Source organism: Chaetomium strumarium (genome assembly GCF_033439665.1).
Source record: "Chaetomium strumarium strain CBS 333.67 chromosome Unknown B0T15scaffold_1, whole genome shotgun sequence".
NCBI classification, from domain to species: domain Eukaryota; kingdom Fungi; phylum Ascomycota; class Sordariomycetes; order Sordariales; family Chaetomiaceae; genus Chaetomium; species Chaetomium strumarium.
The window spans coordinates 1,492,214-1,517,961 of NW_026944429.1; the positions used below are offsets into that span (position 1 = coordinate 1,492,214).

The window sequence follows — 25,748 nt, forward strand, 5'->3', positions numbered from 1 at the left end:
AGACGCCAAAGGGGGAGCCCGGTGTGTCATCACTTCTCAACGCTGCGCGATGGGCCGCCAGCAGACTGCTCTCTGTCTGGACTGACATACAGTCCTTGCTATTTTGCTGTATAGACGTCCTAATACTCTGACCGACTGCTGACCTGTTCCCCAATGCTTTAGTTCAGATGAAACATCCAGGGAGGTTTCTCCTCCCGAGGAGATCCCGGCCAAAGATCTTGATCGAGAAACGGGCAAGGCCGGCTACTTCCCCATGGAAGTGTGCGTCGTCCGCGGGGTAAACCCCTACCGTTTGAAGTTGGACCCATCCAGGGTAAGTGCTCTCATTGCTTCCTGTGTCCGACATTAGACCAAGGGTCATGAGATCTGACCTCTCCCTCAGGCGCCACAGCCACCTCAGCTTCGGACGCATCTAAAACTTCACCCAGCCTCAGCTTACTCTGGCTGACTGGCCGGCAAAGCTCGTTCTTCAAAAAGAGAAAAACACAAAAAAAGTTTAAAATTCAAATAAAAAAATAAAAAAAAGGCAGAAATGAAAAAAAGATCAAGATGCCTGGACATCCCATACGCAAACGCACAGGATGTCTGGATGACATTGTAAGAGGAGGGACATGTCGGAGATAAACCAAAGGTGTGGGGTAACACTGTACGAGAAGGAGTGTATGAGTTTTGAAGAACCCTTATTAGGGGTGATTCATTTGAAGGACAGGTACGTGACGAGAGCGATGACAGAGAGACCTATATTCCGAGGAACCCCTTCTCCACTCCTGCCTTCAGCCAGCCATCTCCAATCGCTCACCGCTGGATGTCCCTGCATTGCTGACCGTCACTTGCCACTAGTAGCGGCTCGCTCCATACAGGAGTGTGACCTGTCTCAACACACAACAAAGCATCACCATGTCCCAGACCACGCAGCAACTTCATGTTGAACAACTGTAAGATTAGGTGAGTTGAACTGTCGCCAAGTCTTCACTCCAAGCTTACCAACATCCCATGATCAGATAGAACGTTCAAAGCGTTGACGGGCACGATACAGTGCTCCGACAAACGCCTCCCCGAAATCCTACCGGGAGGTGGAGCTATTTCGAAGTCGAGATCATACTTTGTTTGTCTCTCTATGCTTCCTTTTATGAAGCCCTTCGGCCGGTCAACTAGGTAATCCTTCCTCACTAACACTGTACGGCACACGACAACATGGCTTTCTCCAGGCAGCGTTTCCAGAAGGACGCCAGCCCTGACCCCAAACTAGGGTGGGTGGGAGGGGGGGACCGGGGAGATTGCGCCGTCACCAGCAGCCACAGTTTCAGAGGAGAAAGTCACGGCCGCTGCCGTCTTCCTCGGTGTCTCGCCAGTGTTGGTGGCTTTAGGACGGAGGCGAAAGCCAGAGCAACCATCACGACTATGGTTCTCCCTCGTATGATGCCGACGAGAAGTGGGAGAGCAGGTCATCGTGACTCCCACAAACAACGGGACCTATACCAAGCCAACGCACACGCCGGCGAGCAGCGGGGACGCTGAAGACGACGAGGACACTTTCGCAACCATCAACAACAACCGTCTAAATACCCTTTGGGGGGAGGGGGGAAGGGGGGAGGGTAGTCCGGAAGGGCTACGAGGCTCGAAGACGATGTGTGAAAATCAGATCTGACGAGTACCACGGGCAATATCCGCTCGAGCCCGACAAAGAGCCCATTCCCAGTCTCTGCACCGGGTGCCGCCGCGATCGGAAAGAGAGCATCGATGCTGGCACTGCCGGCGATATTAGCCTTCGGCAGGCCCAGATTGACGAGTGGCAGGGATGTGCAACCTGCGGCAACATGCGGCAACCTGCGGCAACCTGTGCTCGGACGAGTATCACGAGATGTACCTGTCCAACAAGAGCTTCCCCCCCCCCCCCCCCCGGGGCTGAGGAGGCCTGTGGCAAGTGCATGATCATCAAGAAGGGCAAGAGAAAGACGGCCCAGCTTCGGTCGTCCGTGGACGAGCTGTTCACAGTGGACTACGAGTCATACGAGATTGGATGGTCCCCTATTCTTGATAAAATACAGACTTACGTCGGCCTCTCCTAGCATCTTCGCTGCTCAGCGATGACACCCTACTACACCATTCTACTTCTGGCTCCTCGCTCTTCTCTACCCTGCGGGCATGGTTCGACATATATGCCCTCCCCCTCCAACACGGTATGGCTATGTCAGGTACGGATGAGATGACTCAACGCAGCGTGGTCTCATGGGGGCTTCCGCTAACAACTGAACGGACCACAGTGGTCAGGTTTCCGGCTTCTTCAACATGTCGGACTATGCCGCGCGCTTCGGAGCACACAATCCATCCGCGGAGGCCTACGAGTTCAGCGATGGCCGATTGTGTTAAACCACTAAACACCTTTGTGGTCTTTATGTTCAGTATGGCTTTCAAGCCCTCTCACATATAAGCCAGTTCCCTGGCTTAGGTGGGCACATCACCTTCTTCACCTTCTTCATTACTATTCAGACCACTTTTATGCCTCTGACATTTCTGCATGCTGCAACAGATTGTAGTCAACAAGGAGGAGGAACACAAGGGGCGAGGCCAGGACGACACAGGGGTGATGTAGGCTAAAGAGTGTTGGATGTACCAAGGACGAAGAAGGTCCAAGGAAGGAAGGATTTGTCGTCGATCGCGTTGGTCGCAGCGAGATACAAGGGGAACCGCAACTAGCGATATTGAATACGATCGACGATTCGAGAAACGAATGAAGACCTCCGAGAGACTATCGAGAACGCACCGCCGAGACGCAGATGAGACACATAACAAGGCTAGGGGTACTACAATGTTAAGAGGAGGCATAATACTCATGAAGGCGTTATACTATCAATAGGAGGATGATACTTCCACAAGAAGAGATAAGCAACTGGGGCGGTTCTACAATGTCAAGAGAGGAGCCGTATTGAGGGTGGGCGTATACTCTAAAGAGGAGGGAGGAATACACAATACAGTACAACGAGCTTCTATCGAATACTATCGACGACTCAAGAGAAGAGAGAACGTGAAGACCCCCGAGCCAAGCGCCGACAGTTCGCCGCCGAACACACGCGAGACGCATCACAAGGTCAACATCATAGGGTCGTTATAATGTTAAGAGGAGGGATAATACTTAGGCATTACACTGTTAAGAGGAGGAAGGCCTCTATATATAAGGGTTGAATAAGTCGTGGAACCAAACAATGACAAGAGGAGGGGCTTGTGGAGGGGGCACTATACTGTCAAGAGGAGGGATAATATTCAAGGAGATAATACACGGTTAAGGAGGGAGGAGGACACTGGCGAGGACCCGCACATATACCCAAGCTAAAGAACGCGAACAAGCATCTGCGGTTGGTCTCCCGGCCTCGAAAAGATATCCAAGGTAAGTACCAGACCAAGAATGCCCTGAGTGCTACCCATTTGCTGACTCAAGGAGACAGGAGCGTCGAAAACAATAAGAAAGCGAACCCCCGTCGAGAGTGCCAGAGTAAGACAAAAGAGCAACGGTAATATACTGTCAAGAGGAGGAAGAATATCAGAGGCATACATGGCAGGGAGGTGAAATACTATAAGAGGAGGCACTTAAGCTTGGATAAGGGACCGTCGGCGCACACATCAGCCAAGAACAAGGACAAAACGTCTCGACAAGAGTCGCTCCTCAAGAAAGGATTACCAGCGCGGAGACTGGAAGAGGCAGAGGAATACACACAGTTAAAAGGCATGGAAAAAAGACGTATAAACTAAGGGGGTGATATACAGCCAAGAGGGGGACTTTCATAAGGGCATATAACCGAATACCTGGCCGTGCCGTGAGGCAGAAAGGCAAACACAACACCTGCGAAACAGAAGGCAAACATGGACCGAAGTCGAAGGCACCAATAAGACATCTCGATGAAGGATAGAACAACCGGTCTGAAGAAGAGCAACGCAGGGGACACTCAAGTAATAGTCCGAGAACCTCAAGGCGGGTAGTGGACTCTGAAAGAGGAGGGACACAGCGGATACAAGACAAAAGGACGGAGGTTGTAATCGGCGGGGATTCAGAACACAAGGGACTAGTGAAGGCTCGCGGCACGATGCCAGCTGGTTCTCGGCTAAGAGGAGGAATCGTTCAGTCATCAATCAGAGGCTCGGGAGTATACTTCAAAGAATGGGCAATCGTCCGATGTCATCCGGTCGAACGGACGTTACCGTCACCAGTACCAAGCCAGCCGGGATGAAAAGGGCGGACGATCCCATCGAGGAAGAGCATCAAAGGCGCCCGCATCTCGTCGGAGGAAGAAGCAACATAAGAGCAATCTCGGGGATCCAAGCACTAATCCGCCTAGGAGGGGAAGCATAGTGGAAGAGACAGAAACAGCCAGGAGTGCACTAAGTCCCGTTTCTCAGAATCACAAGCACGATATAAGAGCAAGTAAGCACGGAAACCGGAGACTTGATCAATGCGGGAAGACGAGAGCAGTCCGTTCCGCAGGGAGTACACCAACCAGGGAGGGAGAAAGACGGGCGATCTTGTCATATAACACGCTGGGGGTTCAGACTATGTAAGCACAACCCATCGAGAATAAGGTGCACGTACGGGAAGACAGTCCATGGAAGATACGAGCCAACATGCCAGCCAACAGCACACCTGGACCGCATCCTGCCCCTGCACTGTTTAAGTCCCCGCGCAACCACTCTTCGTAGCCTTGACTACTGCATGTATGTGGTAATCCCATCCCACTGATTTCCTCATTCCGAGATGGGCACTTGTCCGAAGTCGCCGCGCGATGTATTCCTCTTAAATCTCTTAAGAGGAAGACCAGACCAACTGGACACCACTTTGGAGGTAGTAATGAGGCAGAAAGCCGCGAGCGGTATTCTTATTGTTATTCCCAGCGTCGTAATAACCACCAACCCTTCCAAGATCGTATCTCATCCTTCCTGTTATATATACCTCTCCTAGTACTTCATACTCATACTAACATTAGGTACCTGACTTCGTGGTATCGCCGCAAACGCCATCTAGAAACAGCATATGCCAATCCAAGTCCCTTCCCCCCTACCAGAACGAATGCTTAACCTCCCCTCTCCACCTACCACCTCATGGCTCTGTACATGTACCAAGTGGATCCTCCGTACGCTATGCTGCAATAAAACGAGACTCATAATGATAGTTACTAGCAGTAGTAGCCAGCTTTGTAATGGCCATGACCTCGTGTCATTCCCTCCATATATGGGTATCGCCCAAGCTGACCGAGCTCGACGAGTTGCTACTCGCACCACCCGCTTGACGTGGCGGGGGCGTTTCGTACCCTGACGCGCTGTGCTCCTCCCTACTAGTATCCGGTTGCGGTCCGCGGGGGACATCGTCATCCGAAGAAGCCTCGACCAACGGCGGCGGGGGTTCCTCATAGATCCACGGCTGTTCGAGGCTGTTGTATGTCGGGCAGGGTTAGCAAGGTGGGGAACGGAAGCATCTTACATACAAATCTTTGACCCATGACGAAACGGTTGTCGGGTGGAACGGGGTGGGTTCAGTAAAGAAAGTACTCACGGCATGACCAAGCTGGGATTGACAAACCGCAGGCCCTTCTCGCGGTCCTCGTCCACGGTGCTGCCCCTCCGGAGCACCTCCCTCTGGCGCTCGGCATCATCCCCCGCCGCACCGTCCAGATCGCCGTCCAGGATCGCGCTCTCGCCTCCCTCGCCGGCGACCTGCTGCTTGATGCTGCGCAGCGAGATGAACCTCGTCAGCGGCTCGACGCGCCTCCGGAACCCCCAGCCGTACCACAGGGTAGCCACCAACAGCGGGCCGACCAGCAGCGCGACGGTGAAGGCCTTGCGCAGGGCCAGGTAGCCGGACATGGTGATGTGGAAGACCACCAGCCCGAGCATGATGCGGTAGCAGATCATGCGCCAGGCGCCGCCCGTGGCGTGCTGCGGCTGGTCCATGGCGTAGAGCAGCTGGTACTTGTAGGTGAAATAGCCGAGCGAGTAGTAGGCCAGCCCCAGGGCGAGCACGAGGAAGCCGCCCGGCAGGGCGCTGTAGACGAGGCAGAGGATGAAGACCAGCAGCGCGGTGGGCAGGTAGAAGCCGTAGTAGAACATGGGCGGGCGCACCATCTGGGCGAAGTCGCGCGGCGTCTTGGCGCCCATGCGCAGGATCGGGTACTGCGCCACGCTGCCGAACTCGAGCAGGCGGAAGGGGAAGAGGCCGAGGCCCTGGAGCATGATGAAGTTGGTGTAGAAGACGGACAGCTCCTCGATCTTCTGCGCGAGCGTGTAGGCGATGTAGGTGGTGTCGTGGAGCGACTTGCGCAGGACGTCGAAGATGGACGAGACGGCGCCGAAGACGGTGAAGATGAGGAAGATGTTGAAGAAGGTGAAGAAGAAGTTCTTGCTGATGACCGAGAGCGCGATGTCGCCCTGCGAGAGCATCCCCTGGTGGTACGAGAGATAGTCGTAGAGGTAAGGGACGGCGATGTTGAGGAGGGACACCACGAGCGTGGGCAAGCCCGTCTGGACGAGCGTCCGGGAGATCTCGTGCTCCCTCAGCCAGTCGGCAAAGGATGGCAAAAAGCTCTCGATGGTGCAGATGCTCAGGACGGTGGCGAGGAAGGCCACAGGGATCAACCACACCACAGACAGCACGGCGACGAAAACAGTGACGGTCCAGGATCGTATGCGTCGGCTGAAACGCGAGGCGTATGTGTTCTTCCAAACGACATCGGATGGCGCCGGGGCAGGCTTGGTCTGCAAGCGGCCCGGGTAGGGATCGATGAGCGCCTGAATCGCCATCTGACAGGCTGCAATGGAGTCCATAGTCACGAAGGCAAGGTCGGCTGGCTCATGCTGCTTCTTCCGCGACGCCAGGATCTTCTCGTCCAGCTGACGGAGCTTCTCGGTGTAGTAGCCGATGGCATCGGTCTTGCGACTCTGGAGGCGGAGAAAACCGTACCAGAACCGAGTTTGGGGACGCTGCCGCTGGAAGGATTGGCGAGCCCCGATGCCTCGGAGGAGCCGATCGCTTTCCCCGGCTTCCTCATCGCGCCCATCGGAGAGCGCACCCGGCTCATTCACGACACCGTTGCCCCCGTCCCCGTCTTGCGGACCCTGGGCCGCTTTTAACGGCCTGTGGGCGAGATAGACGCTCCATGCCTCCTCGAGCTTCGCCAGGACAGTCTGTCTCTGCTCCATCAACCTGTCGAGCTCCTCCCAGTTGCGGCACAGCGTAACGCTCTCGACCTTGCCGATCTCCAGCTTCTGCACAAGGTCCTTGATCGCCTCTTCCGTCCTCAGTCCCCTGGGGATGCCGGATAGCCGGAAGGTCCTGTCGGTTATGGTGGACTGTGTACCAAGGTAGTCCTGCCGCACCCTGATCACCTTGGACGTCTCCTTGTCCATGAAGTACAGGGTGAGTCCCGTGAATAGGTAGGTGAATACTAAGTAGGACCACAAATACCCCATATTGCGGTTGAAGCTGTTGTCCCCGTCGTCGTCCCCGTCATCCTTGTCGCCAAGCGGTGTCGCAGGACCATAGCTGCCGTATGCTGCGTATTGGGGGAAGAGAAGCGACTGGGCGGCGCTGGTGCCGGGCGACCGGGCCCGGACGAAGTGGCGGTTGATGGGCTCGAGAACGGCGGCGGCAAAGAGGAACATGACCCCAAACAGGCGCATGGACATCTTGAAGAAGGCCAGGAACACATACGCGTCGAGCCCGGCCGAGCACAGCACCTGCTGCTCGGTGATCTTGTACAGAGTGGGGATCCATCCGAAGAAGCTATCGGGCAGAGCAGGCAGGTGCAGGAGCGGGTTCGAGTGTCGTTTTCGTGCGGCGTAGAGGGACTTCCATCGTGGGCGAAGTGTCTACCGCCAGGGCCTCCATGTCAGTGAGAGCTGGGGCACTAGGAACGACGGTGTCAAGGAAAGCTGGACCTACGCAAAAGGCGAGAAACGCCGACAGGCCAAGAGCCAAGGAGATGACAAGCTGCACCTGGGTGTCCGTCTTCCCGGGCCGAACCTGCTTGTCTCCCGAGCACCTGCCCTCGGGGTCTTCGAATATGTTCATAATAGCTGCCTCTTGCGACGCGCTTCACCGGGAAGAGCGATAAGCGTTGAGGCTGGCGATAGATGGGCCAACCGGTTGTGTCGACATGGATAGTATCAACCTCTGCTAGGTCACGCAAGCTTGTTGGAGCTCGAAACGGGAGCGGTGACGTGAACGGCACTGCCGGCAGGCAAGACGCCAAGATTCTCCACTTATACTACCCAGAAACCGGCACAAAGCACGTGCACAGTCAGCTCAGCCCAGCCATGAGACAATGAGCGCCACCTGTGGCGCTGCACAGCCCCTTCGGTTTCTCTGATCGCTAAGACGACCCTCTCAGCTCGACTCCAGAACGGCGAGGGACAACGTTCAATTCCAGCACGGTTCGAGGTCCGCCAGGACTTGGGCTCTGAATATACCATTCAAGTTGGGTATGGACCAATCATGGTGTGAGCGGCCTGTGTTTTTTCGCTCCCGTTCTGCCATGAATCGCAGTAGCATGTTTCCCAGCTGCCAAGTTGGGCGATCCACTGACGCGTCGTCCGCCCGTCGTCGTCGTCATCGGGCGTCGTCTAACACGGGCTGTGCCAACCGATCTATGTAGGCACCTGTCGGTCACAGCAGACACATGCAGACAAGCCTCTCCTCCCATTTGCTGCGTTTCATGTGCGAAGAAGGTCAGACAAGATGTACCGATGTATTCTTTCTTCCGGCCACGCGGCCGACGCTCTAGACTGTGGCAACACAGTGCAGCCAAGATCCGCTCACCGGCTCTTAATAAGGGGAGTTCGCGCCCCTTAACGCCTCTCGCCCTTTGAGTTCCTGACGTGACCTCCTACTCTTTCCCTCTACAGCTCTTGTGTCATACCTAGTCTGGGCAACATCTTCTTTGAGGCCAACCTGGCGCCATTGAACAGTCTCTTTCCCACCACTACAGTTACACAATAGAATGGTCACAAGGCTGGACCTGGCGCTGGACGCCCAGGAGCTCGCGGGCGAACAGCGCGCCCTTCTCGACCTGCTCGACAAGCTCCAGTTCGCCCAGCTCGACAATGTCAAGCTCCCTCAGATCGTCGTGGTCGGCGACCAGAGCGCCGGGAAGAGCTCGGTGCTCGAGGCCATCACCGGCACTCCGTTCCCTCGAGATGCCGGCGCCTGCACGAGGTTCGCAACCGAGATCCGGCTGCGGAGGGCGCCCCAGACCAGCATCAACGTCTCGGTCATTCCAGACAAGAACCGGAGCTTTGCCGAGCAGGAGAGGCTGCGGCAGTTTGGCGGAACCGTCAACGCCGACATTCCCTTCGAGCACCTGATGCGGAGTGCTGTCGACCTCATCGCCCCCAAGAACATCCCCGGCCGGTTCGCCGCCCGCGACATCCTCGTGGTCGAGAAGCGAGGCCCGGAGATGCCGCTCCTGACCCTCGTCGACTTGCCGGGCCTGGTGCGCAACGCCAACAACGACCAGTCCCTTGAGGACATCCGAACCATCGAGGCGCTCTCGGACCGCTACATGAAGAGCTCTCGCACCATCATACTGGCCGTCGTCGGCGGCAACGCAGACTACGTGCAGGCGCCGATCCTGACTAAGGCGCGCCATTTCGACCCTACCGGATCCCGGACCATCGGAGTCCTGACCAAGCCGGACCTCACCGAGTCCATCGGGCTCGAGGACAAGTTCATCAACCTGGTCACCAACAAGGACAAGCAGAACGACTTCAGGCTCGGCTGGTACGTACTGCTGAACCCGGCGCCCAGAGAGCCGGGCCAGCCCTGGCCCACCGCCGAAGAGCGCCGACGCGCCGAAGCTGCCTTCTTCAGCAACGGGAAATGGAGCTCGATCCCGCCGTCCATGTGGGGAGTCCGGGCCTTGATGCAGAAGCTCAGCGTGCAGCTTCAGCAGCACATCGGAAAGCACATCCATGTCCTCCGGAAGCAGATCCAGAAGGCCCTCGACGACTGCGAAGCCGAGCTCAAGTCGCTGGGCAACGCGAAGGACACGCCGGAGGAGATGCGCATCGAGCTGGTCGAACTGTTCTCGGGATCCAAGGAGCTGGTCATCCCTGCCGTCTACGGTTTCTACAAGAACCCTCCCAAGAAGAACTTCTTCCGCGTGACTGCCGACCCTAGGGGCACACCTGCACAGAACCTGCGGGCCCGGGCTACCGAGGAGAACGACCGGTTCGCCATGAGGATACGCGCTCACGGGCGCAAGTTCAACTTCTCGGTTCCTCCGCCGCAAGGGGCAGGCGCGCAGGCCCCTGAAGCCGGTATAAAGCGAGAGTTCATCACCCAGGAAGTCGAGTCTCTGCTCCGCCAGGTCCGCGGTTCCGAGTTCCCCATGGATCCAAAGCCGAGGGCTGTCTACATGCTCTTCCAAAGCTACTCCGAGAACTGGCCCAGGCTCGCACAAGAGCACAAGGACAACCTGGGTGTCGTGTGCAACGAGTTCCTCGGCGAGCTGATCGACTACGCATGGCCGAAGCGCATGCGAGAACCTCTTCGCCGCCATTTCCTGGAGCCGCACCTCAAGGAGCTCATGGAGAAGGCACAGCACGAGCTGGATCTCCTAACTGAAGACCTGAACCTCGAGGTGCAACCGTACGATCCCGAGTACGAGGAGCGCCTGCGCAGCTGGCAAGCCAGAGTGTCCAAGGACGGCGCAACCTTCTCGGAGGCTGAGGAGATCCTCGAGAAGATGCTGATCTACTACGACCTGGCCGCCAAGACCTTCATCCGGAACATCATCACGCAGGTGGTGGAACGCCATCTGCTCCAGGGCATGTACGGCCTCTTCAACTCGGCCGAGGTCCTGGGCCTGAGCAACGAGATCGTCGACGCCATCGCGGCCGAGAACAAGGAAACGAGGGACAGGAGGCAGACGCTCAGGGTGCAGAAGAAGGCGATCCAAGAGGCCAAGGAGCTGTGTGCCAGCCTTGCGATGAGGAAAGAGCTTAGAGCAGTACGTTCCCGCCACCCCCTTGCCCGCCGCCTGTCTCCTTCGGCGCATCCTGCTGACTTTGACTCTACAGTACGCCGAGAATGGCGCCGATGAAGCCGAGGACACCAGCGACGATGACGAGAGCAAGGTCGTTAGAACGACACCGTCCCCGCGAGCTTCTCACAGCCCCTCGGCCAGCAGACCATCACGGCGCTCAAGGCGGCCCGTCGGGGATACCGAGTCCCTCCAGACGTACCCAGGCCGATCTGCTGAACCTGCCAGTGCGCCGGAACAGAGGCATTCCCAGCTGCCGCTGCCAGCGACCCTGCCGACCCCAAGCAATGGTTATGCGCCACCACACAATGGTTATGGCCCGCCCAGTAGCGCGACCCAGGGCAGCGGCGGCGTCGTCGACGGCTCTTCTTACACGACGACGACGACAAGACCGCCGCAGCAAGCGCCTCCCCCACCTCCACCACCACGGCCAGGCAAGGTGCGAGACGAGGAGGAGGAGAAGCTCTACGCGCAGGGCCGTCCATACTCGCCCGCTCCGCCGCGGGCCGCGACAACAAGGGTCAGCCAGGGCTCGGCGCCCGCCGCCGTGCCGCCGGAGACGCACTACACGAATGCGTATGCGAGCAACAGCGCCTATGTGCCCGCCGAGGCGGCTGAGTTTGAGGTGATGAGGCGGCAGGCGAGGAAAGCGTCCGGGAGGGCTTGAGAAGGCGGTCTTTTTTATGAGGGGTTTGTTTCTTCAGTACCGCTGGTGGATGCTAAGGTAAGGTAGTTCAAACTATGTGAGGTGTGTTGGGACATGCTATCGGGGCGTAAAGGATGTAGCTGAGGTGCGATGCAACCACCAAATTCTTTCTCTTCGTCGGAGCAAGCGTTCGCTGTCACCAATGGATGTGCCATCGACTTTACTCATGATGGATGTACTTAGTCGTAGCACCCCTCGTGTCAACCGCAACCAGATAAAACGCCGTACAAGTCCATCCAGAAACGCCCACTGTCCAGAAACAACAAATAATACTGTACCGTCCCGAAGAGAGATCCTCAAGCAGATCAGATCCGCACCGGCAGCGACTCCCGCCTAACCAACAGATGCCCCTCCCTGACCAGCGAATTCGGGCACGGCACACGGTTGACGAAATCCGCCAAGTTCCTCAGCGTGCACTCGGCAATCTCGGTGAGCGCCTCCTCGGTCAGAAAGGCCTGATGTCCGCACACCACCACATTCGGGAACGTCATCAGCCGCATCAGCTCGTCGTCCTGTATGATGTCGGCGCTATGGTCCTGGTAGAAGATGGGCCCTTCCCCGTCATACACGTCCAGGGCCAGCCCGCCGAGGTGCTTGCTCTTGAGCGCGGCAATCACGCTCCTGGTATCCACCAGCCCGCCGCGTGACGTGTTGACCAGCACCGCTCCGGGCTTCATCACGCCCAGCGTCGCCTCGTTGATCACATGCCGCGTCTCGTCCGTCAGCGGACAGTGCAGACTGACATAATCGCTCTCCCGCAACACCTCCTCCACCGTCGGTCGGTACTCCCCCAACGACATCAACAACCCTTGCGGTTGACCCAAGTTCCCCTTCCCCTTCTCAAACCCCTCCACATCGGGAAACGGATCATACGCCAACACGCGACACCCAAACCCAAGACTCATGATCCGCGCAAAGGCGCACCCTATCTTGCCCGTCCCCACCACCCCGACCGTCTTACCCCTCAGGGTGCGCCCGACCAGGCCATCCAGACTAAAATTCCCCTCCCGCACGCGGTTATACGCCCGGTGTGTCTTGCGGTCCACGGCCAGGAGCAGCGCCACGGCGAACTCGGCGACCGCCTCGGGCGCGTAGGCGGGGACCCGCGCCACGAACAGGCCCAGCGCTTCGGCCGTCGCCAGGTGCACGTTGTTGAAGCCCGCGCAGCGCAGGAGGACGGCGCGGACGCCGTGGTCGGCGTGGAGCGCGTGGAGGACGTCCGGGGAGAGGACGTCGTTGACGAAGACGCAGACGGCGGTGGCACCCTGTGCGAGGGGGACGGTTTCCGCGGTGAGGGGGAAGTCGTGGAAGGTGAGCGTGATGGAGTCCCGGAGGGAAGGGGGGGAAAGGTGGGCGTGGGCGAGGGTTAGGGCGGCGCGGTCGTAGGGTTTCGTGGAGAAGATTGCTAGGTTGGTTGTCGCGGGGTTCGGAACGGGAGGAGGAGTCGTGGGTGGTTGTGGCGCTGCCATCATGTATCTAGGTACCTTAGTGTTGTTGAAGTGTGGTATATAGGTACTAGTAGGTAGTATCGAGAAAGAACCGATGCCTTTCTCGACGTGCTCTGTCGCTCGAGAGAACTGTCAAGATGGAAGCAACGCCAGGGGTTACAGTCGACGTTCACTCTAACCTCACTTTCCAGCGGGAGAAACACCATGCTGCAGCTTGCTCCCCCAAAGTCGAACAAGGCCTGGCCGCGCCCAACCCCACCTGCCAGATCGAGACGAAGGCAAGATCTCTGCCCTTAGCAATGCGGAGGTTACATCAGCCCGGCACCGAAGCTTGGCATCCGTCATTTGAATTTCCCATTTGTCAAATTGCAGACCCCTACATATCTAGAACAGACATGTTGTTGAAAAGTTGAAAGACTTTGGTTGTCCAAGATTCCAGTCCAATCTTTGTTTCCAGCGGCAGTTTCATCGCTAGTGTGTATTGCTTGGCTGTGTGGGTTTCGTCTCAAAGACCATCGGAAAGCGGTTGCCTTAGTGTAGCCATTCCCCACTACGCGACAGGGGAAAGTCTGACGGGCCATCGCCGAGGTGGAGTGTTAATTTACGCTAAAACATCAATAGCCTCCCATAGCAAGGCGCCGGCAATGCTTGTGTCAACCTCCAACAAGAGCGTAAGGTGGCAATCTCTGTAGTATAGTGACTAATCCAAGCCTGTCGACATACTTCGCCGAAGTTAGCCAAGTCAACATTGTCCTCGCACAATATTCAATCACGTTGAGGGCCAGGTGCCAGACTGCCAGCTAAACGCAGGATTGTCTCGCAGTCAAGAATTTTTAGCTTGGGTACCTCTAGAAGCAAGGCCCGTATTGATTCAATGTTGGCGAACCCCGTGCCGGGAGAACGGGTTTGGTGCAAGTACTACTTAGTAGTAGTTGGAAAAGTGATACAAAAGGCATCCCCCCACCCCACCTGGGTTGAGGCAGATATGTCTGATGAACCTTTCTTTCCCTTTGCAAATCGAGAAAAAATTGTCGTGCCGAGCTAGCTGCAAATAGTACGCCCAGGAGAAGACCTCGGCCTTAGCAATACAAGCAATTGAGTACCAATCATAGCCTTGCTCAACCTCTTAACCCCATAACGCCATGCCCTCCCTCTTCCACATAATAGCCGCCGCCGAAGATCTCCTTGTTCAGAGCCCTTTGAAATATTCTCGTGCTGTATTGATGATCTCAGTGATATTTGATACAAGTCGCACAAACGTCCCCAGGATAATCTACGGCCGCGCCGCAGATGCTGAGCACACGAGAGGAATTAGTTTCGCGGGACTTGATTTAGCTTGAACTTATAGAGACAGCCGGCGACTGGAAAGTACTAGTAGTATAAGGAGCCGAGAACGGCGAGCCAACAAACTCTCTGGAGGAAAGACCGAGCAAACTAAGGTAGCTAGTATCGGGACAAAGGAAACTCCCACGGCACGTACCAGATTTTGCAGTCACAAATGTAACGTGGGGCCTCGTGTGTCTTGCTTGGGCCATGCGTGTTGCTGGTTGTTTCACCAGCCGAGGTGTCCGTGGTGGGAGCAGTCGCCTCGGCCTTGTTGGACTTCTCATGGCGCATCTCGGTCGGCTTTGAAACTGACATATTGAAATAGGTACCCTCGTTTGTCTTGGAAGGATGGTGTGAGAAAGATGAGGTGATGTTGGTGTCTTGCTGTCGAAGTAGTAGACCTGGAGTTGATAGGTAGGGCTCCCTTTGTTGGGGTGAAAGCTTCTTATAAGTCGGACTTCGTCCGATGTCCTAGCACGGCATATGAATTTTCGGATTTGAGCTCTTACAGGCCAGCTTCTAGGTCGATTGGGAAGGCGACATGCACCGCATCGATTACAGTGCTTGTACTTGGATTGCGCTTTGGGATCCACGATGAATCTGGCATTCGGGTTCACGATACATGGAGTCAGCTCTTCTTCCAATCGGCAGGGGTCTATCATGCATAGGCTGGGCGGTGAAGCCAGTGCCCATCCACCGGTTCTGGTTGCCTTCTTTTTCCCATTTTTTCTCTGGCTGCCTCCCTCTGCTGCGACCAGGGTCAAATGAGTCACTGGGGACGGGGAGTGCGTGCAAATTCCACCTCTTGGCTGCGCCCGATGGCCGGGGCTAATGGCCATCAAGTCTCTTGCAGCCCAAGTCCATGTACGGGCAGTTCTAGCTTAGTAGTAGCCTGCGCTCCGTCCACGGGTGCTTGTTGACCCCTTGGGTTGAGGGTACACACACCCGCATTTGTTCAACAAATCGACCCCCCTATTGGCGTACCGTATGTCGAGACATCGCCCAGGACATGCAGAGAAGGAAGGACCGAACAATACAAAATCGAACCACCAAATTGAAGTGTGGCCCTAGGATCCGGAAAATGCTGAAGACGTTGTCTCATCCCGCGTCTCGTTTGGCTTCTCGGTGAATGCACGCCACCTGCAGCTGCAACAGCCCCTGCATACCTTGGCGCTCTGGGCCAGTTGCCTTGCGACTGCACATTCTCCTGACCAGGACCCGATCTAGCCATAGTGGCATTGCAGCCGCGTGGTATCTACATGCCGGTACGTCATGTTCTGCCATCGCCAGCCAGTCCCCCGACAGCCTCGCCGATTGAAAGACCAAACTGTCTGTCTCGGTTGCCGCTGGGCTTATTTAGAGTCTTTCGGTGAACCTTGAAAATGTTGAGGTCAGGCAGCAAGAACGCAGTCAAATAGGGGCGGTCGCACAAGACCTGGCCGGCCTGGCTGCAGCTCCTGCAGCCCGTATTTCAAAAAACGGTCTTCCTAACTGCTCTGCTCATGGCCCGGGTAGCACGACATGCACACTTTTAATCAGAGCCCTCCGAAACGTCACGCTGGCGGCCAATCGTCAACAGACAAACCCAGCCCGGCGAGGGTGGTTTACTCTTTACACGTCATCGGACATCACATAACCCTCTCAGTCTCAGTCATGGGCCATCCTGCCGAACGTGCCTACTGCCGCCCTGGGTGACGGCCGCTTTTCCAGGCAAATCCGCTGTGCGCCACCGTGACACAAGAACCCAAGACAAGGCGCACCAGCGTCGCGCAGAAACTGTCAAACCACGACTGTGCAACGCACACAGGGGCACGAGCCACGACCGAGAAATAGATCAACTCTGATGAGAAACGAACACAAACGACTGCATACCTACACGGGACCCCTGTCAATCGATCTGCAGGATCGCCCGGCCATCGCATTTGTCCCCCACTGTGACTGTCCCCGTCCCCATGGCATCACGGGACGGGGAGTCCCATTCTATCCCCAGCGACATACAATTTCGATCCTGCCAGAGCGGTGATACCACGTCGTCGGCCGTGTTCAACCGCACAACACACACAGCCTGCCGTGGCCGCCGCTGTGTTCTTGTCACATTCAGATCTCGCCCGAGACCCCCTGGCAGGCTAGGACTTGCGCGATATAACGACGTTACGCCTGTGACAAAAGCAAAAGGTTCCTGCATATTGCATGTTCACTGGCCCGGTTCTCTGGGCAACCAGGTTGATGCACGATGGGGTCGTGGACGGAGCTTGCAACTGGAGACTGGTGGCACGTCCGGCACGACCTGGGAGCATGGGAAGGAGAGTCCTTCCTTCTCCTCTCCTCAGTTCTTAGCTCTAGGTGTTGCCAACTGACCACGAGATGAGTACTCGGTCCGAACGTCCCGCTTGGCAGCATGACAACCGGTATGGCACCCCTGATTTCCACAGGATCCCCCCACACTCTCAAGGGCGTCATACAGGTAGGCACTTAGCCAAGCGGATAATATACATCACATAATCCATCCATCCGTCGTCCACATTACTCCGTCCCAAGCCGCTCTGTAGCGGATCCCAACATCACCGACACTCAGAGTCTCAAAACGGGATTTGCCCCACGGCCCTAATAAACAATCCTGCCGCCCGGCTCGGCCGAACCGTTAGACCAGACACACACACACAACATACACAAAATGCAAGACCCAAACCCCTCGGGAAACACCGCACGACACGGGGCAGATCGATTAGCCCGGGATGCTGAATCGTCCGATCGGTTCAGTTCGGCTATCCAGCTCTACACAGTAAAGACAGACGATTTGGGATTCCTGCCAAAGCAAAGCCCCCATCAGCGAACGGCCCGACTACCTTACTTATCCCCCTGTTTGGGTAACTGGTTCACAAACCGTTCAGATCTTGATCTCCAAGCCCGCATGGACCTGCTGCTGTGGCACATGGCACCCCAACCCCTTCCCCCATATGGTCTCCTTCAGGTTACATGTAGTAGTCCATATACTTATTCTGAGGCTGGTTCTTGGTTTTCCTGGAGAGCACTCGAAAGGGACTGGTGGTGAAAAGTGTGGAGCAAGTCGCCAAAGGGAAAGGCCTGTCGGCGGATTTGGGTCTGTAACTGGAAAAATCTGAGGTGTAATGAGAACAAGCCATGAAAAAGCGTTAGGTATATAGAAGAGATAGGAAGAGGAAATGTGGACCGTGCGGCAGGGCTGAATTGGAGACATCAAGGTCTCCCTCCTTTACCGCGGATTTGGAGTGTGGATGGTACGGACAGACAGTCTATTCTCATCAAGTTTGCCCCTTTAAGGAGGTTGAGGAGAAACAACACAGGTACCCAGACAGATATATTCAAAGGGGAAGGACGCTTTTATTCGACCAAAGGCCACCCACCGTCTACAACAGCCCATTACCCCGGGCATTGCAATATATAGCGGGGAACGATTGTCCCCGTGCCACGCCCGCTTGTCGCTAGGGAAGAAGCATAAGAGCTGAGAATGCGACCCCGATCTATTCCTCATCCCAGTCCCAAATTTCAACGGCCGTCCATTAACCTCGTTTCAACCTTTAGCAATGCCGTCGGTCAATTACCTCGTCCATGAAGACTGCGGAGGATAGTGACATGCAACGGAGCACATGAAGCATTGACAATCCCGCAAAAGCTCAAACAGTATACAAGAAATCAGGCCTCATGTCGCCGAGCTTCTCGACCTCCTTCTCACTCAAGCCCTCCACCCAGTGGTCGCGCTCTCCCCTCTTGCGCTTGGCATTCTCGCGCCTTAGTAACCACGACATGAGCACTGAGCCACCAAACAGGAAGATAGCGAGATATGCCATGATCACACCATGGCCTTCGGGGAACCGCGGGCCGTTGAAGTAGATGTTGCTGCTGACGATGCCGTTGAGGTTGCCCCAGCCGATAACAAAGCCCAACACTACACCGCGCTTGTACACGCCCTCAACGTTGTTGGCCACCCAGGTGATCGTGTTCGAGATGCAGGGGTAGATGCCCAGGGCGGCAAGGAAGGTGCCGGCATATTGCACGGCTGCGTTGTCCGTGGCCAACAGCATCGCGAAGCCCGCGACGCCGAGAAGGGACACGAGGATATTGCAGAGGCCGCGTGCGCGCGTGCGGTCGGCGACGAACCCGATAATAACCGTCAGAATGGCGGCAGCGGCGTAAGGCGGGACCGACATGAGCTGTGATCGTACGACGCTTGTGTTCCAGCCCAGGTTGTTGATGATGGTGGGCAGAAAGAGCGAGAACGCGTAGAGCGGCATGTCGCAGCCCATATAGATCGCCATGCCCAACCACATCTTCCAGTCGCGCAGGGCCTGCCAGAAGAAGCTCATCTGGAACTTCTCGTGGTCGGCTGAGGCCTGCTGGTCGAGCTTGAGGCGGCGGATGATCCGGGCGCGGTCGTCTTCCGACAGGAACTTGGCGTCGTCGGGGAAGTCATGCACCATCCAAAAGGAGATGATGCCGACCACTATGGTGAGGAGACCCTCAAGGATGAAAATCCATGCCCACCCGCGGATGCCGCGAATCCCGTCCATCTGTTCGATGGCCGCGGCCAGGAGCCCGCCAAACGAGCCGGAAATGGCGGCCGCAGAAAAGAAAATGGCCGCCCGAACGCCGAACTCGGAGCGCTTGTACCAACAGGAGAGATAGTAGTTGACCCCGGGGAAGAGGCCCGCTTCCGTCAGACCAAGGAACCACCGCGCGGCCATTAGTCCTGACCAATTTTTGACGAAGCCCATGCCGAGCATGCTGGCGCCCCATAGCACCCTGGGATTATTGGCTGATGAGTACCACGCAAACGGGAGCCCATATCTTCACGGAAGAAAGCAGGAATGCTGGCTGGCTTACATGATGATAGGGAGGAATATGGATGGGCGGAGCCTCTTCAGCAGGATGTTGGTGATGGGCTCAAAGACGGCGTATGACACGAAGAAGATGGTGAGAGTCGCATTGTAGCGGCTCACACTGAGGCCCAAGTCTTTTGATAAGCCGGCGATCTTTGCGTTTCCAATATTGGTCCGGTCAAGGAAAGCCAACAGGTAGAGAAAGCTGAGCTGTTGCCGTGTCAGTCTCACTTGCGCTTCGTCAAAGTGGCGATGGTCGTGATCAGACCAGCGGCTCTTACCCATGGCAGAAGCATCCAGTCCAACTTCCAAAGCAGTTTGCGCTCCTAAGACGCGGCATCGTAAGCTTCCAGGACGAAGAACGAGTGGTGAAACCTTCGAGCTCAAAAGCCGGTACCTACAACCTCTGCCTTCTCCTCCGCCGAGAGGTGGGCGTCCGGGTCCCTGGGCATTTCTGACCCGTACCCGTCTTGACTGCGCATCGCATCGCTGGATTCCTTTTCCTTGTCGCTGTTCATGGCTTTTTCACTATTCATGGTCGCCATCTCGGAATCGAACCGCGACTTAGATCCGAATAAGTTCGGTGCTTTGGGAGTGAGGATCCGAGTCAGCCGGTCGGACAGAAAAAGGGCTTCCCCGAGCGGGCATCCACGGCCCGAATCAATGCGGCAGAGTGATGCGTCGAGGCGGCGGAAGCAGGAGCAGAGGCAGAACAGAGGACCGAGGACGCAACAAAGGCGCAACGCAATGTCGGTAGGCGGAAAATCACCGTAGATAAACCACGAGGACATGAAGAAGAGGGGAAGAACCAGGTTCTTGGGAGTGTCCCTGTCTATACTCACCCATTGCTCCTTCCCAGCGTCCCACCCGGCCCATCATGCGAAAACCACGGTCGAGGGTCTATTCCCCTGCTGGTGCAGGGGAGCTACGCCGCAAGCAAGCAAGCTCGCTGGATGTGGAAAATGCGACCGAGGGGGCTTGCGGGGGGATTCAAGTGCAATGGAACGTCCAATCCGGGGGCTTGATCTCTGCAACTTGATGTCGAAGCCCCCAATCCTGGGTGGTTCGGTCGGGTGTTCTCGCTGAGTATTGACCGGGCGATCAGCAACACTCAATTGGCCGGGAGTATGGTCGGTGGAGGACCAAACAAAACGCGGGGAGGGAAAGTGCGGAGGAAGCTAAACCAGCTGAGGCAGGAGCGGACTGTATTACCACCCACCCAACGTCGCGCCTTGTGTCTCTCTGCAGCCACCACAGCGCGATCGCACAACTTGACGGGAAGTATGGAAAAGCCCGTGTGGAATCGCTGGAGCAGCACTACACTAACTCGTGTGCCGCACACTGTATGTACGTACGCACTTCGGACACAGGTACCGAAACCTCGTTATCATGTCGGCGTGGTTCAGAAGATCGGGATAGTTGCCGAGACGGGTCGAGTACAGACTGTACAGTACTAGCACCGATGCCGTGTGCCCCAGGTCGGAATTCCGGTCGACCAAATGCTACCTGCTCTGTGCGAACTACTAACCTCTTCTGAACCGTCAGCCAACAGGGATGCCGGGAGTTGACTGTTGAAAACTGCGTCATGACCGACAGGGGAGAGGGTGCCGCGGGGTGTTCCATTCGGATGCTTGGCAGCACCCTGAGCGCCGCCCATTTCACCTTCGGCACCTTGCTGGCATCCCGGAATTGGCCAAAGTTGAATCTTCGGATGCGATCCCATCATGGGGACATTCCAGAACGATCCAGCCCAAAGATAGTAGCTAGGAACCCTGCCGCAACGCCAATATTATGTCTCAGCTGCAGAACCAAACATCCCAAAGCGTACCCTTCAAGTGGCATAAGCAACAGAACCGAGTCACAGGTATTGGCAAACTGCAGGCACATGCATCAAAGACTACTTGTATCTGCCTGCTGAAGGTCAAAGATAAAGCCATGTACTGTAGTAGGATGGTGGGTTCAGATCAAAAAGCAAGCATTATCAGAAATCAGAAAACGAACCGGTGAGCCAGGTCTCTCTGACGAACAACCATAATGCTGGAGCTGCGGCAAATTTCAGCGACAGCAAACATTGGAACTGAATCATGTCCGTTGCACAAGCGGTGCAATAGAAGACGCCACACTCGTGCGGCAACTCCGGAAAGCAAACTTCAGCCTCGAAGTCCCAAAGGGATGTCGTCGTGGTCAATGGGCGGGCCCTTGTTGGGCCGAATTGAGTGCTTTTGCTGTTGGTCAGAGCAGGGACACCGTCAACTGCGATGACCACATTGCATTCCCCGGGCACTGTCTCATGCGTGCGGCCGGCGGGTTCGGTTCGTAGCGCAGACATGGCATTTTGTCGGGCGCGGATGATTGCTCGAGACCGTCGTGGTGTTCAGTACCCTGCTCTGCCGCCTTCCCGCTTCCCGCTCCGCCACTCAGCACCCAAGGTCATGACAGCCGTGCCAAGTTAAGCTTGGCTCGAAGAGAGCCGATGAAGTCGTGGAGGCGGTCTGGGCGAAGCCGCCAAATACCGCCTTCCCGTCTTGGCGGTCTATGAAGGCCAAGCATGGAATTGGCAAGTGAACGGTCTGGAACAGCTTCGAGAAGAGTGCCTGTTGCTTCGATCCGGCTTGCCTGATAGGCAAGCCAAAGAGGGAGGTGGATATAAGGTGTCTCAAGGGTCCAGACAGTCATGCAGACCCTCAGTTTTAGGTCCGAAGACCCCAATCCTCCTCTACAGAGCGTGCCGACTCCGCGGGAGACAAGCGAGTTGCTCAACCGACACGGATCCTTGCATGACAATTTGTGTCACCGGCGGCCGACTCTCTTTTGGTGCTGATGTCCGCAATCTGGTGTTCAGAGTCTCAATTGCAATCTGCCGGGTTGGTTTCCTTTGGGGCGGGGCTCCGGGGCGCAGAGAGCACAATCTCAACCACGCAGGTGTTTTATGTACGGCATGTGGCGTATTGGACCTACATTCGCTAGCTCGCGAATCCTGGCTCATCCGACGCAGCACAAATCGAGGTTCTGCAGCAGTAATTAGGAGAATTTTTCGCAGCGGCAGTGAAGAGCCTGCGGGATCCCGGAGCAGTGCCATGAGGTGTGCTTGACAGGTAGAATGTGCTGCGGATCCACGATAACAGACCGCAGGGCTGCGGCTGCCCTGAGCGCTTCCACTGGATGCTGCTCCCCGACCTCGCAGCCGGCCCGCCGTGGGCTCGCAACCTGGACTCCTGCAGGTGTGAGGCAATTTCGGCAGCCGCTTGACGGCGTCAGCAAGGCTCCAATAGACCGGAGGTAAAAGCATGCTGTCTGTTCTTGTGCGCGGCAGCGACCCAAGCGACGGTGGGAGACGGGAGGCCACAGCTCGTCGTTGGTGGTTATTGGAGTTGACCCCGGACTCGGATGCATTGCGATTGGCTGCAAAATGAGAAATTTCAAACTTTTCTCGCTCCTGGGTGCTTGTACACCTCAGCGGAGTTGGGGTGCTATGCGGTGTGATGACGATAGTTGAGCAAATGGGAGAAAGCTGAAGTTGCGTCCTGTGGACGCTTACCCCTTCGGGCTGGATGAGGTAATCCGATCCACGATCGACGAACCGGATATTTCCCGCAACCGATCCAGGAACGTACCCTTTGAAGGCAGCGCATCTGAATTTCCCGGGGCTCTTCAGCTGTCCTCGGGTGACCTCCGCGTGTATCTGCGTCGCTTGAATGGCTTTTGTCTTTGACAAGGGCCTTTGACAAGTCTAATCGCCTCACTCGGCTTTGCACCCAACCCTGTTCCGGCCCGGCTTTCTGCCGCCGGTCGGACCCCGGCTCCGGCGCCTGAAGGGCAAAGGCCGGCCGCCGGGCACTGCATGCGTCGTTGGTCGGACAAGGGTCATGTCCACCGCGATGCCAAAGAGGGTCTGCATCGTTGGTTAGTGAGCTCTTGATGGCCCCTTCGATGGAGTCCATCCAACTGACAGAGCCAGGTGCCGGCCCTTCCGGGCTCGTGGCTGCCAAGTCGCTGCTCCACGATGCTCCCAGGGGCACTTTTGACGTGACTTTGTTCGACGGCCAGTCCTCGGTTGGCGGCCTGTGGCCCGTAAACGAGAAGGACAACAGCCGCCTAGTCCACCCACGCATGGTGACCAACCAGAGCAGACATACTGTCCAGTTCAGTGACTTCCCCTGGCCGCAAGACTCACTTCAGCTGCCCCGCGCATGGCAGGTTGGCGAATATCTTGCGAAATATGCGCAGGCCTACTGCTCCGACGCGAAGCTCGTCCTTGAGACTCGCGTCGAAGAAGCAGAGCCCGTGTCGAATCCCAGCAACGGTTCGACTCCGGCTTGGCGGGTAAAGACCCGGTCCCGTCAGGGGGAGACAAAGGAGGAGATCTATGACTATCTGTTGATTGCATCGGGCTTCTTTGGCCAGCCCAGTTCCCCACCAGCAATCCATGGAGATCACAAGGTCCCGGTTATTCACAGCAGCCAATACCGCGATCTAAACGGCCTTGTTGGCAAATCCAACGGATCCGGGGGCAAGATCCTTGTTGTCGGAGGCCAGATGTCCGGAGTCGAGATCGCGGCCACAATCGCAATCCACCTCTCTTCAGCTGTAAACTCCCCCGGACCAAGCCCAATACCGAACGCTGCCAATTTCACCATCCACCACATCATCCAACGGCCTGTGTGGGTGTTCCCGCTACACACTTCCCCAAAGGTACAGTGATTTTGTACTAGTAGAGATTCTAGGCCGGTAATTCTGTGCTAACGAGCACTGATTTCGCAGCCGACCTCGTGTTCGCCCCCGTTTCTGCCTCTGGATCTGGGGTCATATAACCTCTCTAACAGGGTTCGGCCCCTGACCAACACACAAGGACACATCTCTCTGGAAACGGCAAAGGTTGTCCATTCCATCTATCTGACTGCGATGGGGTGCGATCAGTCAATGTTCTCGCCGGCGGTCGCAGTCTCAACGCCCCATACTGAAAACCCGCCATGGCTTGCCGTTAGCGATTACTACTTGGATTTCGTCCGGTCCGGCCTCATAACCGTGTCACATGGCAAACTGGACTCCCTATGCGGCCGGGAAGCCACCGTCTCGCCTTCAAATGATAGGGTTACCGACATTGCGGCCGTAGTGTGCGCCACAGGCTTTGAGGCGGATCCCTCTATCGACTTCCTTCCAAAGTCTGTGCGGGAGGCCTTGTCCGTGAACCCGTCTGACCTGAAGAACACGGTTGCGCTCGCATTCCATGGCACCTACCATCCAAATGTTCCGAACCTTGGCTTTGTCGGATTCTACCGGTCACCTTACTGGGGAGTGATGGAGATGCAGGCTCGCTTCATCACCGCCCTTTGGGCAGCCGGCGGCCCATCCTCGCCCACGTTGCCGCCAACAATGAAAGAGGCTCTCAGCAGAGACACTTCGATCGAACGGACAATCAGCATCCGCACGGATCCCCGGGCATCTCAGTTCCCCATGGGCGACTATCCCTGGCTCATCCAGGAATTCGCTACAGCTTTAGGGTTAGAATTGTCGCCGCATCTGGGAGAAATGCCGAGGCTGCCCCCAGCAGGCAAGGAGATGGACATCCTGACACCGGCTCGGTATCGAGCGGAAGGCGTGACTGACAATCAGCGAGCCCATATTGTCCAAAACCTCCAGGCAACCGAGGCTACCGCGTGGGCGGGTCTCACCTCCGGCAAGTTCGTATCCAGAGCAGTCTTCCGTTCTCTCCTGGGCGAGTGGAAGCTCGAGAGGGAAATCGTGAGCAAGCTTCCCAGCCATCCCAGCGGCCACTTCAGCGGGACAGCCAGGTTTTTGCTCCGCGAGGGCACACGAGATGGTCGTGAATCTGAGTTTGACGCCCTGGTCAAAAGGGATGGCGACCCAGGACTAGAGTACCTCTACATCGAGGAGGGCGACTTCAAGGCGTCGAACGGCTTGACCTTCCGCGCTACGCGGCGCTACGTGTGGCGCTACAATGAGAGAAAGGACAAGCTGAGCGTGTGGTTTGTGAGGACGGACGACCAGATGAGGGCCGACTACCTCTTTCACGAGGTCGAGCTCTTGGTTCCCGACGTATCGGAGCAGGACGCTGACAATGGCAAGGGCTGGGAGGCCACGGCGGGCCACTTGTGCGTGGAGGACTTCTATGATGTCAAGTACCACTTCAACTTCAAGGCCGTCAACCTGTGGGACTGGCGGCTGGCCTACACGGTCAAGGGGCCGAAGAAGGATTACAACATTGACGGGCTGTATCAACGGTAGAACTGGCTTGAGTACCTAGCCGATAGAGTTAGAGATTTGGTCTGCGGATACAAACATATCTGGAACCTGTGATCATTGATTTTCTGGTGTAAACAGACAGTCCCCATCTGGCCTGTCGACCACGGGATCTCTTGTCTGTGTT

At 56.6% G+C, this 25,748-nt stretch overlaps 7 protein-coding genes across 7 annotated transcripts; 2 read left to right on the plus strand and 5 right to left on the minus strand.

Annotated features, from left to right (window-relative positions):
* Positions 1-2,340: 2,340 nt before the first annotated feature.
* B0T15DRAFT_516492 (uncharacterized protein) lies at positions 2,341-2,838 on the minus strand (the record flags this gene model as incomplete). The annotated part of the gene is made up of 2 exons (XM_062868258.1): positions 2,341-2,449; positions 2,531-2,838. 2 exons carry the CDS (start codon positions 2,833-2,835, stop codon positions 2,446-2,448), a joined length of 309 nt encoding a protein of 102 aa, XP_062725560.1. The 3' UTR covers positions 2,341-2,445.
* A 2,000-nt stretch (positions 2,839-4,838) lies between these two features.
* B0T15DRAFT_424727 (uncharacterized protein) lies at positions 4,839-8,359 on the minus strand. The gene is made up of 3 exons (XM_062865619.1): positions 7,925-8,359; positions 5,540-7,851; positions 4,839-5,417 (listed from the first exon to the last, which is right to left on the minus strand). Exons 1-3 carry the CDS (start codon positions 8,051-8,053, stop codon positions 5,204-5,206), a joined length of 2,655 nt encoding a protein of 884 aa, XP_062725561.1. The 5' UTR covers positions 8,054-8,359; the 3' UTR covers positions 4,839-5,203.
* Positions 8,360-8,833: 474 nt separating this feature from the next.
* B0T15DRAFT_14082 (P-loop containing nucleoside triphosphate hydrolase protein) lies at positions 8,834-11,863 on the plus strand. Its single transcript, XM_062861874.1, has 2 exons — positions 8,834-10,991; positions 11,062-11,863. Exons 1-2 carry the CDS (start codon positions 8,982-8,984, stop codon positions 11,689-11,691), a joined length of 2,640 nt encoding a protein of 879 aa, XP_062725562.1. The 5' UTR covers positions 8,834-8,981; the 3' UTR covers positions 11,692-11,863.
* Positions 11,864-12,035: 172 nt separating this feature from the next.
* B0T15DRAFT_481333 (uncharacterized protein) lies at positions 12,036-13,759 on the minus strand (the record flags this gene model as incomplete). Its single annotated transcript, XM_062866019.1, has 2 exons — positions 12,036-13,135; positions 13,738-13,759. The coding sequence occupies 2 exons, from the start codon at positions 13,757-13,759 to the stop codon at positions 12,036-12,038; spliced, it is 1,122 nt and encodes a 373-aa protein (XP_062725563.1).
* Positions 13,760-14,138: 379 nt separating this feature from the next.
* On the minus strand, positions 14,139-15,591 carry B0T15DRAFT_14117 (uncharacterized protein). The gene is made up of 3 exons (XM_062861879.1): positions 15,014-15,591; positions 14,659-14,945; positions 14,139-14,471 (listed from the first exon to the last, which is right to left on the minus strand). The coding sequence occupies exons 1-3, from the start codon at positions 15,341-15,343 to the stop codon at positions 14,408-14,410; spliced, it is 681 nt and encodes a 226-aa protein (XP_062725564.1). The 5' UTR covers positions 15,344-15,591; the 3' UTR covers positions 14,139-14,407.
* Positions 15,592-18,157: 2,566 nt separating this feature from the next.
* On the minus strand, positions 18,158-19,878 carry B0T15DRAFT_386405 (major facilitator superfamily domain-containing protein; the record flags this gene model as incomplete). The annotated part of the gene is made up of 4 exons (XM_062864322.1): positions 18,158-19,328; positions 19,365-19,570; positions 19,642-19,686; positions 19,762-19,878. 4 exons carry the CDS (start codon positions 19,876-19,878, stop codon positions 18,158-18,160), a joined length of 1,539 nt encoding a protein of 512 aa, XP_062725565.1.
* A 3,231-nt stretch (positions 19,879-23,109) lies between these two features.
* On the plus strand, positions 23,110-25,642 carry B0T15DRAFT_14228 (uncharacterized protein). The gene is made up of 3 exons (XM_062861888.1): positions 23,110-23,263; positions 23,319-24,052; positions 24,122-25,642. The coding sequence occupies exons 1-3, from the start codon at positions 23,227-23,229 to the stop codon at positions 25,604-25,606; spliced, it is 2,256 nt and encodes a 751-aa protein (XP_062725566.1). The 5' UTR covers positions 23,110-23,226; the 3' UTR covers positions 25,607-25,642.
* The last annotated feature ends 106 nt before the right edge of the window (positions 25,643-25,748 follow it).